This window comes from Sminthopsis crassicaudata, chromosome 6 (assembly GCF_048593235.1).
Source record: "Sminthopsis crassicaudata isolate SCR6 chromosome 6, ASM4859323v1, whole genome shotgun sequence".
NCBI lineage: Eukaryota > Metazoa > Chordata > Mammalia > Dasyuromorphia > Dasyuridae > Sminthopsis > Sminthopsis crassicaudata.
In genome coordinates, this window is record NC_133622.1 from 74034038 (window position 1) to 74049882 (window position 15845).

At 41.7% G+C, this 15845-nt stretch overlaps 1 protein-coding gene across 1 annotated transcript; it reads left to right on the forward strand.

The window, feature by feature from the left end:
- The first annotated feature begins 353 nt into the window (after positions 1-353).
- Positions 354-13035, forward strand: REELD1 (reeler domain containing 1). The gene is made up of 6 exons (XM_074272923.1): positions 354-573; positions 2360-2582; positions 5261-5412; positions 9174-9495; positions 11392-11455; positions 12293-13035. Exons 1-6 carry the CDS (start codon positions 366-368, stop codon positions 12863-12865), a joined length of 1542 nt encoding a protein of 513 aa, XP_074129024.1. The 5' UTR covers positions 354-365; the 3' UTR covers positions 12866-13035.
- The last annotated feature ends 2810 nt before the right edge of the window (positions 13036-15845 follow it).

Genomic DNA, 15845 nt, shown 5'->3' on the forward strand with positions numbered 1-15845 from the left:
TGAATCAGTTTACTAAAAACATGTGCATACTTTTAAATCTGTAGTTCCATTCAGTGATATTGGTCTGATTATGGTTTATATGTGTCTGATGGGAAAATTTCCTGGATTGCATCTTGGTTTAGTGCTTAGGAACAAATATTTTGCAACATCAGCACCTTAGTGATTTAAGAGGGACCATTTTGCATATAAAATATATAATAATCTTTACAATGACATTAATCTTTTAAGTCTAGTTTTAGAGTACCTGGCATTTGTTGACACCATGTGTCTCTTGAACATTGGCCATTACACTTATGGGGATTTATAATTTCTTTTTCTGAAGTAGAGTCATCAATTATTTTTAATGTCACAGGTAAAAGAACAAAATGAAAATCCAAGAAGCCATCATAGGATGGGCATATTCCGCCTTCTGTATGATTTCACACACTGAGGCTTTTTCTCATGGTGCAAGCCTTGTGGCTTGTGTTGATATGAAGCCCAGACACATCAGAGCCCAACTTCAGAATCCAAGGAACAGTTACATTACCGTCTATACCAACGTGTCCTTTTACTCCCCTGGTGACAAAGTACCAGGTAAGTGTGCCAGAGTCCGCGAGATCTTCCCAAGAATTTCAAATCATAGAATTCATGACATGGTATATGGTAAATATATCATATGGTATATTTGGTAATGATAAAGTCTTCTGGGCTGAATCTTGGGTGAGTCCCAGGAAACATTGTTTTTTAGCAACAAATTTTAAAGAGGGAACTTTGCATGTAGAAAATATATACATGAATTGTGAACATATATATAATATTTATGTGTACATATGTAATATTTAATCTCTGACATTTTCTTTTATAAACAAGCAATTTCCATGTAGTATTTGTCAATGAGTTATGGTACAATTATGTGATTCTATGATTGTTAATGTATTTAAAATGTGTGTGCTGGGGGGGGGGGTTCCTTTATTACTATTTCAGATTAAAAGATGGTTTGGGATCTTATGGAAAGTTAAAAGTGTACAATCACATTATTTGCTCTTCCTGAAGTGATCTGTGCCGTGATCAGTGTGGGTAATATGGTATAATGATAAGAGCCATATTCTGGAGATAGCCAGTAATGGTTAGCACCATACCTTGTCCTCATTCAGATTAAAAAGATTTATGGCATGGCTTAAGTTTTATTTTCATGAATTATTCTCCCTAAGAATTTGCAGATAAGACAGCTTGATTTTTAATTTGAAGTCAACAAGAATTTATTAAATACTATGTGTTGAGTGCTGGGAATACAAAGACACAAATAAACCCACCCAATATCTGTTCTTAGTAGATGAGTTTAATAGGGGGGAAAATATGCAAACTACAGACAGGATAAATGGGAGATAATCTACAAGAAAAAACATTAGCATTAAGGGGGATCAGAAATGCTTTTTTTCAGAAATAGTGAGCTTAGAAATGTTATTTTTTTTATAATATGCTAAAGTTAATGCTTTGCTCTTGCACATGTAATATTACATGTGTAGAAAATACTTTTTCCTATATGGGAGTATATTAATCTGAAAATAATAGTAATAGGGATAACAGCACTTTAAAGTTTGCTAAATTCTTTGCAAATATCTCATTTTACTTCACAACAATCTTGGGAGGTGGGCGTGTATTTTCATTTTACAAGAAACTCAGGCAAAGGTTTAACAACTCACCTAGGAGCAGATAGTTAAATGGAGGTAGGATTTGTAACTAGATAGTTAAATGATGTAGTCTTTGAACTCAGGTTTTTTAATTACAAATCCACTTAATTGCTTTCCAGCTTGGGAATGGATAGATGAATCCTTTTCAAGTTTGGAGAAGCATTCAGTGTCAATACTTTGATGGGTCTATGACTTATGAGTTGTCTGCACTCCCTCCAACATACCTCCCATCCCACCCACCAGGCTGGGACCTTCTACTGTCTCTTAATATTGTGCCAGTGCTAATGGAACATGGGAATGAACTGTATCTTTTATCATTCACTCACTTCATTACCCAACCAGTCATTCCTCTCTGATGACATCCTTCTTGCTACTTCTCCTCCCCCACCCAGAGACATTCAAAGTCAAAATAATCACAGCATGTTCTGAAAATATAGAAATTGAGATCTGGAAGGGACCTCAGAAGCTCTCTGGTCCAGTCTGAATAGAGACTCACCCTTACAATATCCCTTCAAAGTAGTACCCTGTGATGGAGAGCTCAGCATCGACTGTAATGAAAATGTAGCTTTTTCTGGGTTGAGAGAGAGGGAATGTGTGACAGAGAGAGAATAATCATGGGACCGTTTTGCAAGTGCTTCTGTAAATCCCATAAGCCACGAGAGGGAACGACTCATTCTTTCATATTGCAGTGACTGTGAGGAGCCGTGGGGACTTCATGGGATTCCTTCTCCAGGCTCGCAGAGTTTCTGATGACCAAATTGCTGGCACCTTCGTTTCCATCCCTTCCGGGTCCAAACTGATGTCCTGCTTTGAAGGAGCCAATACAGTGACCCACTTGGACAAATCCCCAAAGAGAAATCTGTCCTTTGTGTGGAAGGCACCACAGCAACCCACTGGGGACATCAAGTTCTTGTAAGCTGGGAAAGAGAGATTTGTTTCTTGGCTCCTGGGCTTTCTACATGGAGTGCTGATGGGAACTCCTCCGGCTGTACCCTCTGTGAGATGACCACCTTGACCATTTAAGCTCTGGTTTAGAGGGATGGTCATCTGTGTGTGATCTCCAGATTTAGAGATCCAAGGACAGTCACAGGGATGGGCTGCAGAATGTTTGGGGCTATCCTCTCTTTACAAGCTACTTCTCTTCCCCTCCTGTTAATATCCCAGCACACATCTGAGATGACCAAACTTTGTCCCCTTTCATGGCTACATCTACTACCAGGAAAATCTAAGATCCTTAAGGGCGAAGATTTTTTTTTTTAATTTATCCTCTCTATCACAGTATCTGACACACAGTTGGTACTTAATGAATGTTTATTGAATTGTTTTGAAATGAATAATTGCCACTACCTTGCTTCTGCTCCTTGACTCTGGATTTTCTTTTGGGTCAGGGCAGGTATGTACAAAGAATTGGTGCACTTCAGATTGGACAGTGCTGAGCCTGGTAAGGAAAACTAAGTTCAAATATGGCCTCAAGACACTTATTAGCTGTATAATTCTGGGCAAGTCAGTTTCTCAATTGTAAAATCAACTGGAGAAAGAACAAACTGCTTCAGTATCTTTGTAAAGAAAACCCCAAAAGGTTAGAAGTCCAATAGGACTAAACATTAATGTGATTTTGAATTTATTTTTTTTTCATTTTTTAAAGTCTTTTTAACACCAGTCATCCCACTTTATTGTGACAGTTCCTATTTGAGTTAGGTCAGATGGATATTCATAACATTTACAACTAGCATTTATAGAGAGCTTCAAGGATTGCAAAGGATTTATTTTTGATTCTCACAACAACCACATGAGGTTAGCGCTATTAAAAATATATATGTGAAATATAATTGCATATATTTTACAATGAAGAAACTGAGGCAGATGAAAATTAAATAATTTGTCCAGGTCCAGAGAGCCATTAAGTGTCTGATCAAGGCTAGATTTGAATTCAGGCCTTCCTGACTCCAAATCCAGCACCCCAGCTACTGAAAGAACTAAGATGTGAAGCAGCTAACATTTGTCTTCAGTGAAATACTTAAATAGAAAAAACGCTTCCTGGGCCTCTCGATCTGTATCCTTTCACCCACATATATTTCCCTAATAACATTAATTCAATTTGAATCAATTTGATAGTGCATACAATTGAGTTAGATCTAAAACTTGGTTCCTAATTTCAGCATAGACTTTCTGTGAGACCTCGGGTACTTTTATTCACCCAGCCCTTTCTGATATATTTTTTTCTATCCTGAAAATAAGTATAGTGACCCAGTTCAACTCTTATTAAGTACCCTATTGTGTGCAGGATACTATTCTACCTCTAAATTAACAAAACATTTGAATTGGATAAGATCTCTACCTTTCTACACACCAGTAATCCTTACCTCAAAGAAACAATATTCTGACAAATGAGTTCACTGAAGTTCAGGCTTGAAGAGACCTTAGAAATCATTTGATCTAGTAGTTCTCAAACCCCTGGGTCTCAAGACCCCTTTGCTGTCTTAAAAATGATTGAGGATACCAAAGAGCTTTTGTTTATGTGAGTTACATCTACTGATGTTTGCCAGATTAGCAATTAAAACTACAAGCATTTAAAATATTTCTCAATTCTTTTAAAATAACAATAATATACCCGTTATATGTCAGAATAACGTTTTTGTGGCAAAATAATTATTTTCTAAACAAAATAAATTATAAAAGGATTGACATTGTTTTACATATTTTTGTAATTTCTAGTATCTGACTTAAAAGAATATTTTGTTTGAAGTATATAAAGAAAATCCAGGCTCATGTAGCTATGTAGTTAGGAAAAAGAGTAATATTTTAATAGGCAAATAATGTCAGTATTATTATGAAAATAGTTGTAATGGTTAACCATAAAAATTACACTAACTACCAAATTGATTACTTTTTAATTATATATTAACTATAAATTCCGTTAATTATAGAATTGGTTAACATCACACTGATGATTAGCAATATACTTGAAAATGAAACTTTATTTGTACCTAATCATTTATAAGACTATGGGTCTATGTAAAAGAAAAAACAAATAAGCTTGAAAATCAGAGAAACTGGATTCAAATCACAACTTTGCTCCTTATTTGTGATATCAAGCAAACAAGTTAACCTTTTGGACCTCGATTTCCTCATCTACAAAACAAAAGTGTTTGACTAGTTGACTTTTAAGGACCTCTAACAGCTCTTAATCTTATGTGCCACTTATTCACAATGAAATTTTTGAATCAAATAATCTAAGAGGATAATTGAGTATGAATACCAGTAATGGTCAAAGAATTCCAAATTTAGAATTGTCGGGGACTGTAGAAGCAATTGAATCCAATGCCCTTGTTCTTTCAAAGATAGGAATAGAATTTGAATCCAAGTCCTCTGACTTCAGAGAAAGTGTGCTTTCCATTACAACACAACTGGACTTATCTGTTTTAGGGCGGGTTCATTTCAAGGAAAACAAAATACCAACCTTTGAGTTCTTGTATTTTCTTTAATCTTTTAATTCTCTTTCCTGCCCTATCATTACCCTCCTTTTCCTATTAGGATGGTTTTTAGTTTTATTCATGAGAATTACATAGTGATTTCCTCTTCCCAAACAGTTTATCAGTAGTCCAGTCATATTTCATTTACTGGGAAAGGATTGAATCAACCATCGTGTCTCAGCAGACACAAAACAGAACACTTTCTGATGGCAACGTGGAGCCAGCTGCAAGCCTGCGGAAACCAAATGGCCTAGAAGTCACAACCACAGGTACAGTTAATCCCTTATATTTATTTATTCATTGTCATCCTTGTCTTTCATGTCATTTATTTTCACTTAAAAGTTACTGCCTCTAGTATCCTACCTTGGCAGAGCAAACACGGGATAGGGAGAAGCTGAGTTCACAGCCCACAGGCTTAGGAAAGTTATAGCCTGCAAACTGAGAAGGGAACAAAGACAGATCCCTGATTGACCTGTGCCACCGCAAATATGATTCGTCTGCTTCTGCCAAACACATTCCCAGCTGGCTCCAGGCTGGAGAGTCAGAGCAGTCTTGTGCAAAAGCTTCGCCATCTGACCCATATATAGAAGATAGTGGTCAGTTCCCTTAGTTCCCTGAAGTTGTACAGAGAGCAAAAATAATATGGCTCTTCCCCCCTTATCCTTTAAGTTCGTTTCCTAATGTTTATAGGCAATTAATCATTGACTATGTATAAAAAGAGGGAAGTCCGCTAGATTCAATTAAAAAACAAACAATTCATGCTCCTGAGAAATGTCCATTGTGCTAAGAATGGGAGTAGTGAGAGAGACGCAACACCCGGCAAAGGCCAGGTAACTCACATAGTTCTTGGATTGAAACCAGAGCAATCTGATTTCCAACCTCATTGAGTAACTTTAAGCTGTTCTAATACTTATGGGGGAAAGAAGAGGAAATATGACTTTCTTAAAAATCACCAGTACCAGGAGAATGGTTTATAAAAGAGTGACAACTTTGTAAGGCTTAAGAACTCTCATCACCATAAAGACCTACCATAGTTTCAGAGGACTCACAGTAAAGTATACAATCCACCTTCTGAGGAAGAGCTGATGCACTCAAGGTAAAGACTGAAACATATTTTTGGACACAGTTAAGGTAGGATTTTTTTTTCTTTTTGTATGACTCCTCTAAAAATTTGGTCCAACAGCTTCTTTTTCCTTCTCCATTCTCCTCAGGGGGTGAAGTAGAAAGGAAAGAAAATAAATATTTGTTAATTTGCTAGTTTTTATAAATTGAAAAAAAATTATTTTTAAAGGCAAAAAAGTAAAAGCATCAAGTCATAGATTTACAGTTGGAAAGATCTTGTGTGTGCACATGTATGTATACACACATACATATACACACACATACCTATGCTGTAAATATATGCACGTACTGTGTATAGTCACACACATATATAAATGCTATAAATATATACATACATACCATATATATATATACATACATATATATAAAATCACACATATATACATGCTATAAATATGTAATATACACTATATAGTCACACACATATACATTCTATAAATATATACATACACACAAAATAGTCATACACATATATGTTATATACACACGCTACATAAGTGTGCATATAACATACACATGCTATAAACATGATTATATGTGCATCCACATATGTATATTAACATATACATATGTGGATGCATATATAATCTAGTGATTAGAATAATTTAATTTGACTAGACAACCTAGTCCAACCTCCTCATTTTGCAGATGAATAGATTGAGGTTCAATTTCAGGGATTTGCTCCAAATTAGAGAGTTGATAAATGGGAGAATCAGCCCTAGGCCCCAGATCTTCTGATTCTAGAACTGTACTTTCTTCAATACCCTAGGTTGTCTCCACGACATTGCTCCTCTTGCCCCATAAATTTTCAAGTTCAAAGCCAATTGCCATAAATGGCTAATGGATTTCACTAAAATATTCTTTGGTATTATTGCATATGAAAGCAAAGTCCTTTGGGACATATCTTCACTGGCTCGTGGATTTAGAGTCAGAAAAAAGGAGCCTTGGCGGCCATCTAATCTAATCCCTTCATTCTATAGATGAGGAAATTAAGGACCAGAAGTTACACAGGTAATGAGTAACAAAGCCAGAGCTTGGACTCAAGTTCTTCTTCCAAGTCTGTCTCTCTCTTCAACATACTACAATGATAATTGTCACCATTTAATATTGCTAATTACCCTTTTTACACAGATAAATTTCTCCCTTAAAATCATAATTGCATCATATTGACAAGTCCCGTGCTATTGATCCATATCCATAATCCATTCAAAACCAATTATCTTTTTATGAAACTGCCCTAAGAAAACTAAACTACATAGCAACCAAGTTCACTATTAGCACTATTCTCTGAAGAATTCTCATATCTTTTCTTTGGAGCCAAACTTGGCTATTATAATTACCCAGCATTCAGTTCTGATGGTTTTTTTTTTGATCTTTTCAATTTTATTGTTGTAATCATTGTGCATTCCCCCCATTCCCTGCTTTGTTTATTTCACTTTGCATCATTTTATGAGTTCTCATTCTTCTCTGTATTCTTCACATTTATCTTTTCTTAAAGAACTATTATACTGCATTCATATGTAGCCCATAATACTTGATTTTTTGCTATTACAAAAAGTTAGTTAACATTTTGAATTCTTACTTTGACCTGCATCTATAAAAAAAAATCACCAATGTATTTATTGAAGTCAGTTCTAGAATCAGATGCTTAACTTCATCTAGACAGTCAATTCAGCATGCCAAAGGAGGAGATTTTTGTTTAGGCAGATCAGGTCATATTTGACTGGCCAGAACCCAGATCAGCCTTGTCCAACGCTCAGCATTTCAATGGAATTCCTTATGTCTGTGTTGCTTCTTTTGCCAGCCTTTATTCCTGTGATCCCTCCAATATCATAGCTAATTTTTTCTTAAATTAAAAAATGTTGAGATAAAGGTAAGCAAATTTCAGCTAATCACATGCTACTTAAAGCAAATATAATTCCTATTTTCTCTCTGTCCTGCCCAGTCTTGTTAACTAGAATGAAGAAAGGCTGGCTGGGCAGGAACCAAGTCCTTGTTTGGAGTTTGTGTCCAGCTCACTACTCCTGCCATGACCGGTCTAATTGTCGATAAGGTAGCAGAAGCCCAGTCTTCAGCGGGGATCCTTGGATCCTTGAATTCTGCTCTTTTCATATTTCTAGGCCTGAGAAGGCCAGAGAGGGAGCCAAGTGACCAATTCGATTTCTCTATGCACTTATTTGCAGTCACGAAGAGTAACAAAATCTGAGTGGTGGCAGGCATTCGGCCTTCAAAGACACAGAAAAAACTGATTGCTTCATTGCTCGCATTGGGACTTCTGCTAATGGACAGATCAGTTTTTGATGTTGACAAATTGGAATAGCTTACACTTAATGGCTTTTCCTTTAGGCCTGTTAGGAAGACCCAATACTTATTCTTGGTTTTAGTAATAACCAATAATAATAATAATAATAACAAATCACATTTTTACGGTGCTTTAAGGTTTGCAAATCACTTTTCTCTTAACATATGACTGCCTGAACTCTGCTTTATGCTAGGTAGAGTGAAGAAATTATATAACTGGTTTTTGAACTCTGCTTCTCCGACTTGCTAGCTGTATAATCGGACCAAGTCTCAAACTCTCTCAGCTTCAATTTCCTTCTCTGTTAAAAAATATGAAGATTAGAATAAACTTTAGTGTCTATGTCATAATATTGTTGCGAGGATCAAGCGAGAAAATGTTTGTAAAAAAGCAAATTGTACAGCACTAAATTAATGCCAGTTCTAATTATTATTTTAGCAACATGAGGTACAAAAGTAAAGCATTAATTCTTAAGGGAGGGATATTTCACCTGAGATAAACTCCATCCTCTGCTCTGTTTTGTAATAGGCTTTGATTTCTGTGTAGGTCGGGGTGGAGATAACAGCTTTGCTCTTTCTTTGTTGTGTTTCCGGGTCTCTGTTTCCCCAGTTCCCAGGTCCCGTATGGCTCTTGCCCAGCACACCCAGCCAGCGGCATTTGCTGTTGTCAGCCCGGCTGGTACATCAGTGACAGACAGCTTGGAGCCTGCCCTCATGACCACGGAGACTACTGGAGATGAGGAGCATCTTCTGAATCCCTCTCCTCTTGATGACATGACTGCAGGAGCTGGCAACAGTGACCAGGGAGAGCAGCCTGACTGGGATGGCTCCTACCTGGGCAGGCACCAGATCTCAGAGCCATCCCTGGCTGTCCCAGGATCGGAGAACTTCCCATTCCAGGATGACGGCTCCAGTCACAACCCACCCAATCGGTACTGGGCTAGCACAAAGTGGGGCAGCATAGCAGGCCTTGAGCCAAAGGAAATAAAATGGGCTTTCATAGGATTTGAAACTGGAAGGAACCATAGAAATGTTCTAAATTCAAATCCCCTGTTTTAGAGATGAGGAAACTGAGACCCAAATTGTTTACAGGACTTGTTCAAGGCCACAACAGTAAATAGAAAACAGGCAAAATTGAAATGCAAAACTTCTTCTTCCACATTTCATGTACTTTCCATTACTCTGCAGTCAATGTTCTTTTTTAATAGTATTTTTTTCTCCAATGACATGTTAAATAATATTTAAACTTTTTTTAGAAAAAGTTTTGAATTCCAGATTCTATCTATTCCTCCATTTCCCCCCTCCCTGTATCTCAGGTGTTCTTAATGGGGGAAAGGGGGTCTGTAAATGTGGATGGGAAACAAAAATTACATCTTTATTTTCATTAACCTGTAACTGAAATTTTGCATTCTTTTCAATTATTTAAAAACATTATTCTGAGAAGGGGTCAGTAGACTTCACTGAACAGCCCAAAGGCTCTAGAACATATACACAGCCACAAGATTAAAATCTCCTGAGCAAGGTGGTCTACGCATAGGATTGGAATAGAAGGTACCTTTGGAATCAGAAGGTCTGGGTTCAAATTCAGTGCCATTAATTTACTACCAGTGGCATTCAAAAGTTCAGGAGACATAATTTCTGTGTAATTTATTTTATTAATAATGCCAGCATCTTTATTAATAGAACGATGGTCATTTCAGTCTTATTAATTTACTACCAGTGGCATTCAGGAGACACTGTTTCTGAGTAATGTCATTATTTTATTAATAATGCCAGCATGTTTATTAATAAAAGGATGGTTGTTTAGCCGTCTCTCTTAGACCAAGGACCCTGGAGGGGAGTCACAATTTACATGGAAGAAGAGCTGCTCCTGAGTGGCCACCAACTCTGACTGGTCAACAATGAGAAAATGAATATTATAACGAGAGGCTGAGCTATGTTAAAATGGGGGTCTTGGGGTACCTGACTTGGATCTCCTGAATATGGGTCAGAGACACCAATTATCATGTCCCCTGTCTGACAAACGAGAGATCAATATTGCCCCAGCCCTTTCTGAGCAAGAACGTACCCATTAGCCTAAACTTAGAATTTCTTTTTACTTTCTTTGATAGATCTCAGGCATCTTGGCCCAGTAGTCTTTGAGAGATTTTCCACACTGATTGATTTCTAGAGAAGGAAGTGGAAAAGGAGAAAAACTCTGGCCCTCCTTCTATCATTAGTTATTAATATGAGAAAAATAATAATTTCTCTCGCCCCTCTGTGAGTTTGGCCAGGTTCCTCAGTTTCTCTGCAGTTTGCTTTCCTCATCTCTAAAGTGAGATTACATTAGATCACGTCTGAGGTCTCTTTTTTCAAACTTTAAATGTGACTAGCTCACCTAATCAAACCCCTTCATTTTTCAAACGAAGAAGCTGCTGGAGAGCTAGCTGGCACAGTGACCACTGCAGGGGACTGTCTCAGACTGAACCTACCCAGACAGCGATGGGGGATTTGGCTGATTTCTGACTGACGGTTTCATTTTGGGTTTTGGTTTGGTTTTTTTGGTCTAGCCTTATGGTGTCACTGGTTCAGGGATCTCCCATGGAAGAATCTCTCTATACTCACCTAATCCTGCAACTTGTCCTGGAGGGTTTGGTGAGAAGGCAGGGACAGGCCCAGATCACACAATCCGGATCCAGGATCTCGGATGTTCCTTGTCCTCCGGATCATGATCCTGCCCTCTTACTCTCCCCCAAGCGTTATAAGGACCATCCTGGGGAGTCTGGCCCTGCCAGGACTGGGCCTTCCTTGCTGTGGAAGCTTTTCAGCCCCTCTCTTCTCCCGCTTAGGCCCCGCGGTGACTCGGACCGGGGCCCTGCCGAGCCCTGCTCGCACTGTGCCGAAGGGGAGCAGGTAAGGGGCGGCCACGGGCCGGGGAAGGGGCGCTGGGGGGCGGGATGACGAAGGAAGGGAGAAGGGCAGCGGTCAGCCCGGAACCCAAGGCGGAGGGAGGCGGAGAAAGGGGACCATGAACCCTTGGAGTTTTTCTCCCAATCGATACCAGCCTCTCCATTACACGGAGTGTCTCTGAAGTTATCGGCAATTGTGGAAATTGATGGGTTTAGTGATTTGTTTTCCCACTTAGCCTCAGTTAGTAATTTCTCCACTCAGCCACTCTTCATAACACTGGCCTTAAAAAACCGCGCGCGGTCCCAGAGGTTAGATCAATGGACAATATAAAATATACATGCCCCCTGATTTACCATTCCTTTGAAGTCTTTGAAGTAGCATAAAATAAAACATGATATAATATTCTCACTCAAATTTATCAGAAACTACAGTAAGATTAAATGGTCCCTTTTGCATGGGGTCCTGGCAGGGAAAGGCATGCTAAAAGCTTTCAAATGGCTCGGAACAGACCAGATTTGTTTGGAAGGCTCTTAAAGAAGCCCCAACTTTAGCCCTCCTCCTGACCTCCAGAGCCTCGGTGGGGCCGCCGTCAATAACAAGCGCGCGCCTGTCTCCCCATGCACTTTGCTCAGGCCTGCGGAGAGCCGAGTGGGGGCTGGGCCTTCCCCTCGCAGGGTTTCAGTGGGGGGTGCTCAGGGCAGTCCGGACTTGGGAGGCGGGAGCTCGAGAGCGGCCTAGTGTAGGCCTGAGGAAAATGTCGGAGGAGCTTCCGGGCTGGGATCGGGAGCTGACTGGCCCGTTTGCCTTTACCTTTCTCTTCCTTGCCGGTTGCTCCTGAAGGAGAGGCCCGAGGCTTTCAGGCTGTCTCAGGCCGGGCCTCCCGGAGCTCCCTTGCCCGCTCATCTCTCCTCCTCTCGGCCCAGCATGGTCACCCCGGCGGAGGCTTGGCACGGCGGGGCGCCCCCCAGCGAGAACGCTAAAGCCTCTGCGGCCTTGAAGCGGTCGGCGCCGAAGCTCTCCGGGCTTCCCGAGGCCCGGTCCGAGCCCCAAGGTGGGGCTGGAGAGGACAGCCCGGGGCTGGCCCCGCCGTCCGAGGCGGGGCTGGAGCCTGGAGGCCCCGGCTCCCCTCCGGGGCCCGGCCTGCTGAGCGCCCAGCTGGGCGTCCTGCTGTGCCTCTCCACCGCCCTTGGGATGGCTCTGGCCGCCGGCCTGCGGCGCCTCCGGGCCCAGTACTGCCGCCGAAGGACCCGGGTGTCTCTGCGGGAGCCCGACGTCCCCGCCGAGAGAGACGGCGGCGGAGAAACAGGGCGCTTCCAGAAGATCCGGGAGAAGAGCGTCATGGTAGTTCAGGCCGAGTACAACTGGATCGCCCCCCACGGGGGAAGCTCAGAGAGCCGCAGTGTGAACACATAGCTCCGGGGGGTTTGTTAGTTCTGGCCCCGCCCCCAAAACGCACCGATCCGCGAGGTGAACCTGGGCCACGTTCCTGAGCAAGGGTTCGGTGCAGACATGTGGAACACGCGGGATTAGCTTTATCAACAGAGGGACTTCTTTCAGACACTTGTTTTCTTAACGTCTGTAATTTAACCCCCCCCCCTTCTGCAATTAGATGGTTCTGTTTGAAGAATTAAACCTAACACAATGAATATTGTATAACCTGCTCATTAACCAGACTCCTGTGGCCGCTGAGCTTCCTGTTACCGAAAGGACCCAGCAGCAATAGACACGTGTCCCTCTTCATTGTGTCAGTCACTTCTTATTGCTCTTCAAAATCAGAGGGGGGGGTTCTGGGTCTGTCTGTCTCAGGAAAAAGGGCAGCTGACCTCTGAACTACGGCCTTGCTTTGATAACCCCCCTTCCTGATACTGCAACCCTTACCCCACCACAAACATCCGAAGGGAAGTTGTTTTTTTGTTTTTTGTTTTTTTAATAGTGTAGCTGGATAGGTGAAGGCCAGGACACATAATCTTCTCTTTGCAAACTCAAAAACAAGCCTGGCGCGGCAGCTCCCGCCATCTACACACAACATACATGACCCTGGCCGAGTCACGTGATCCCAACTGCCTCCGCAAAAAAAAAAAAGAAAGAAAGAAAGAAAAAAGAAAAAGAAAATAAGGCTAAAGTGAGCCTATCCCTTGTGAAGAATGCGGGGCTTTGTTAGGGGAGGAATGAGAGTCTTCAACCAGAGCCGATTCTCCCCATCCCTGGCCCCCATCCTTCACAAGGGATAGGCTCACTTTAGCCTTATTTTCTTTTTCTTTTTTCTTTTTTTTCTTTTTTGCGGAGGCAGTTGGGATCACGTGACTTGGCCAGGGTCATGTGACTTGGCCAGGGTCACAGCAAGAAAGTGTTATGTGTCTGAGGCCAGGTCCTGAGTTAGGGGCTGGCACTCTATCACTGTGCCACCCAGCTGCCCCCTGACCCTCCTTTCGAAAGGCCTCCTGGGTACTGAGCCTCGTTTTGCATCCGCCCTGCCCCTAAAATGTTTTCCGATCGGTGCCATCCTAGGCAACGATAGTTAGCGGGTGCGGATCAGAGAAGTGATGCGTGTTGCCCCTCCCGTTAGAATGTGAGCTTCCTTGGGTCAGGGGTTGGGCTTTTGCCTTTCCTTGTATTCTCGATACTCAGCACAGAGCCTGGTATACAGTAAGAGCTTAATCGATGCTGGTTTGACTGACTGGATACAGTGAATCACAGTTTTGATTTGTTTTTTCCACAAAAGTGAAACAGCCCCTGCCCTCAAGGGGTTTATCAGGAGAGACTATATATACACGTGTATATAAATGTATATAAAAGAGATAGCATAGGTTCTTAATGGCTGTGTGCTTTACCCAAGGTAAAGCCCACTAGGGCACTGTGCCCGCCCCACTTAGACCCATTAAGAAGAGGGCACGATGGGCAAGCTGCAGATCCTCCGCTTTAGAACTCAGCGCAGGGCAGAGAGGGACTCAGTAACGGCTCCCTGAGCCCGCCGCAGAGTGCTCACCAGGGGAGCACGGGCCTCCGTGAGGTGTGTGAGGACTTGTAGCCATGATATTGAACAGAGAGGGGGAAGGGCATGCAAGGTTTGGATAAGTTATGATTTCTGCCCCCAGTGCAGGAGCGGAGAATATTCCAGCCCAGCTAGTCATAGAGCGAGATATTCCCAAATCGTTTCACCGAGAGAGTCAAAACAAAACGTGTGAGTTCTGCGATGGGAAGTCCCCATCAGCCAGGGACGGTGTGGGAGGTTTCCTGCAGGAGTCAGAGCTGGTTTAGAACAAGAGCTCTTAGTTGGAGGTTTATCAGCTTGTTCATTTCAATGTAGTTTGCTACTTAAACATAATTGCTGGGGCAGCTGGGTGGTGCAGTGGTTAGAGGGCCAGCCCCGAAGTCAGGAGGAGCTGAGTTCAGATCTAGCCTCAGACACTTAACACTTCCTGGCTGTGGGTGACTCTGGGCAAGTCACTTAACTCCAATTGTCTCAGCAAAAAACCAAATAAAAATAATCATAATTGTCTTCCTTTGTAATTCCATGTGTTTTGTTCTGTGTCTCTCCCTCCCTCCCTCTCAAACACCTTCTTGCCTGGTGACTCTTAGTCACTTCACCCTTTTTGCCTCAGTTTCCTCATCTGCAAAATGAGCTGGAGAAGGAAATGGCCAACCCCTCCAGCGGCTTTGCCAAGAAAACCTCAAAATAGGGTCACAAGAGTTGAACTCAGCTGAAAAGTGATTGAATACATACATGTACCAGTCATTGTGTGAAATGCTTTATAGATATCTGATCCTCACCACAGCTCCAGGAGGCGATTACTATTGTCCCATTGGATCACTGAGGACCCAGGAGTAAACAGAGATTAAGTGATCCGCCCGGGATTATACATTGGGAGATTTGATGCCTGGATTTGAACACAGATCTTCAGGCTTTGCCTTTAAGAAGCACTCAGAGAACTAGAGGGACTCCTTTCCTATGTTGTTCCCCTTTGAGACAAGAGTTTCTTCCAAGGGCTGCCTCTTCATCCACGACGCCCGAAGACTGTAACTCCTACAGTTCATCTCTTTTGCCCAGATATTCGGCGTCATTCCCTCTGTGGCACTGGCGGCTGGAATCCACAGGCCCTGTAACCTGGGCCCATTAATATGTTCTAGATAGTCCAGGCCCAGCTTCCCAGAAGGCCCCAGAAGCAGCTGGACACTGTCTCTGAGAAGGACATGAGTAGGAAGTGTTAGCGTAACCTATGAGCACTTTAAAAAAAAAAATTATAAAGCAATTAAAACTTCTGAAAGGCCGAAGAGTAGAAATAGCTTAAAATAGTTTTGTTTTGTTTTGTTTAGTAATAATCCAATACATCCAAATACATCCAAACTCTTTCTGTCGAAATGAAGGAACTTGAGGATAGCCTGTTTAATGAAG

What these genes read in the sequence shown, in the direction of transcription:
- REELD1 (XM_074272923.1), top strand. Translation starts at nt 366, where the DNA reads ATGAAAATCCAAGAAGCCATCATAGGATGGGCATATTCCGCCTTCTGT. An exon ending in ACTGGGGACATCAAGTTCTT is followed by an intron (nt 2,583 to 5,260) that starts GTAAGCTGGGAA and finishes CTTCCCAAACAG; the next exon opens with TTTATCAGTAGTCCAGTCAT. An exon ending in CCTAGAAGTCACAACCACAG is followed by an intron (nt 5,413 to 9,173) that starts GTACAGTTAATC and finishes CTGTTTCCCCAG; the next exon opens with TTCCCAGGTCCCGTATGGCT.